The sequence below is a fragment of the Echinococcus granulosus genome (assembly GCF_000524195.1).
Source record: "Echinococcus granulosus chromosome Unknown EG_S00199, whole genome shotgun sequence".
Classification (NCBI taxonomy): domain Eukaryota; kingdom Metazoa; phylum Platyhelminthes; class Cestoda; order Cyclophyllidea; family Taeniidae; genus Echinococcus; species Echinococcus granulosus.
Window position 1 is genome coordinate 36837 of NW_020170579.1, and position 1677 is coordinate 38513.

Here is a 1677-nt window from a genome sequence, read left to right on the forward strand (position 1 = left end):
AGCAATAAGGCATGAATGAGAACATTTAGACCAAACGATACGGAATCAGTGACCTTTCTCCGATTTCTCATCATTGAAGCGGGTTACTTAGGGTAGAAGCGTGGTGGTTTTAATGGATTGCAATAATTATGGATAAGTTAAGTCTTCAAAATTGCATTTTTACCCCACAAAGAAGAGTTTTAATCCGTAATTAGTAAAAAAAAGACAAAAGAATTAAGGAGAGAGGAAATTAAACAATGCCACGCAAAAAGCTTCCTAGCATATTTCACTTGGTAAAATCATTGTCGGAAAAATTTACAATCCTTCCAAAATGAGATAGAAGCTGGCAAATTGTATGTATATAAAGCAGTCCCTAAAAGCAAGTAAAAAACCCAGTCCTTATCTCCTTTTCTTCTATCTCACCTCAAAATTTCAGCCATCTATTTTATTCGGCGTGCGAGTGTCAACTATCGACGCCAGGAAGAGGTGACAATCTTCACATAGGAAATGAGGAGTTAATACGGTCTTTTTCCCGGGTCATTTCATCGTAGAACTCGTCGTATTAAAATAGAAACATCTTCATCTAGTGCTTTTTGGAATCAATTCTTGTCTTCGGGTAAAAAACTTGTGTAATTAAAATGATTAATACAATCTCCTCAAGAGCCATCTTTGATGATTTCCACTTTGACATCAAAGTTTGACTATTTCAGCATAAAAATTGAAGGCTGGAACCATAGTCACATCCGGCAAAAGCATCTTCTGCCGAATAAATCAAAACGCGTTCAACAAAGGGCTTTTATTGAGACAAGTTAGATCACATTTTTTCCCTTAAAACCCATTCAGGGGTATCCATGTGAGTACGAAAATTCTAAACGTGGCTTATGTAAAGCTGTCTTTTGGGAAATGGCTTGACAATTAAAACACATAGCCTCGTTTAAAAAACACATCAATCCCATAAGATTCGGAACATACTAAGTAATGCACTTGATTCTGCAACAGTAAACACAGATGTAAAAAACACCGACAACGCGGGCGAAAATGATCCGAACCACCACAAAACACACACTAATTGAGACTTTAGATGATTGCCAAAAAAGTCACTTAAAATGAAATTAGGAATTGTGGATTTAATGCCTTTTTTGATTCGGAATATTATTCAGTAAAAAACAGCTTGTCATGTTTAAAAACATAATTTTTTTGGTAAATTGTATGCAATTAAGCACCAACGCCCGACTGTGTAATTTATGCACACCATAGACCGCCCCTTTAAATGAACTTATATTTTGTAGATTATATTTAGTGAAAATTGCATGAGCTTGGTCTTGTGATAACTGAATCAATAATTTAGTCGGCTTACTTAACTCAGGTGTGCAATGTGACTAATGAAAAGCTAAAATCAGAGGATCTGTTATACGTGAATTTAAAGGCCTCTTCCTGGGTATAAACAAATAATAATTTGGAGTTTTTACGGAAATTAAGGAGCGTGTATAGCGTCCCGAGACTCCTATGAAGACGAAAGAAGACAGAATATTCGGGCAGAATATATATTCAGCTCAGAGTAGGCGTCTGGGCTACTGGCATGGCCCGAAAGGCCAGCCCATCCAACGAGGTACAAGAGGGCGCTCCGTTAATAACGGGGGATTAATCACTATCGTATTACAATAAACATTCGGGAAAGGGAAGGTATTTGGGCTACTG

The 1677-nt window shown here is 37.0% G+C and overlaps 1 protein-coding gene across 1 annotated transcript in view; it reads left to right on the top strand. All coding sequences in view use genetic code 11, as the record gives it.

Moving 5' to 3' along the window:
- Positions 1 to 651: 651 nt before the first annotated feature.
- The window catches only part of EGR_10209 (hypothetical protein), a gene marked incomplete at both ends in the record, with an annotated part of 7816 nt that continues 6790 nt past the window's right edge, over positions 652 to 1677 (top strand). Inside the window, 2 exons of the mRNA XM_024499458.1 lie at positions 652 to 787; positions 1096 to 1138. Coding sequence (XP_024346123.1) covers positions 652 to 787; positions 1096 to 1138 — 179 coding nt within the window. The remainder of the gene's footprint in view (positions 788 to 1095; positions 1139 to 1677) is intronic.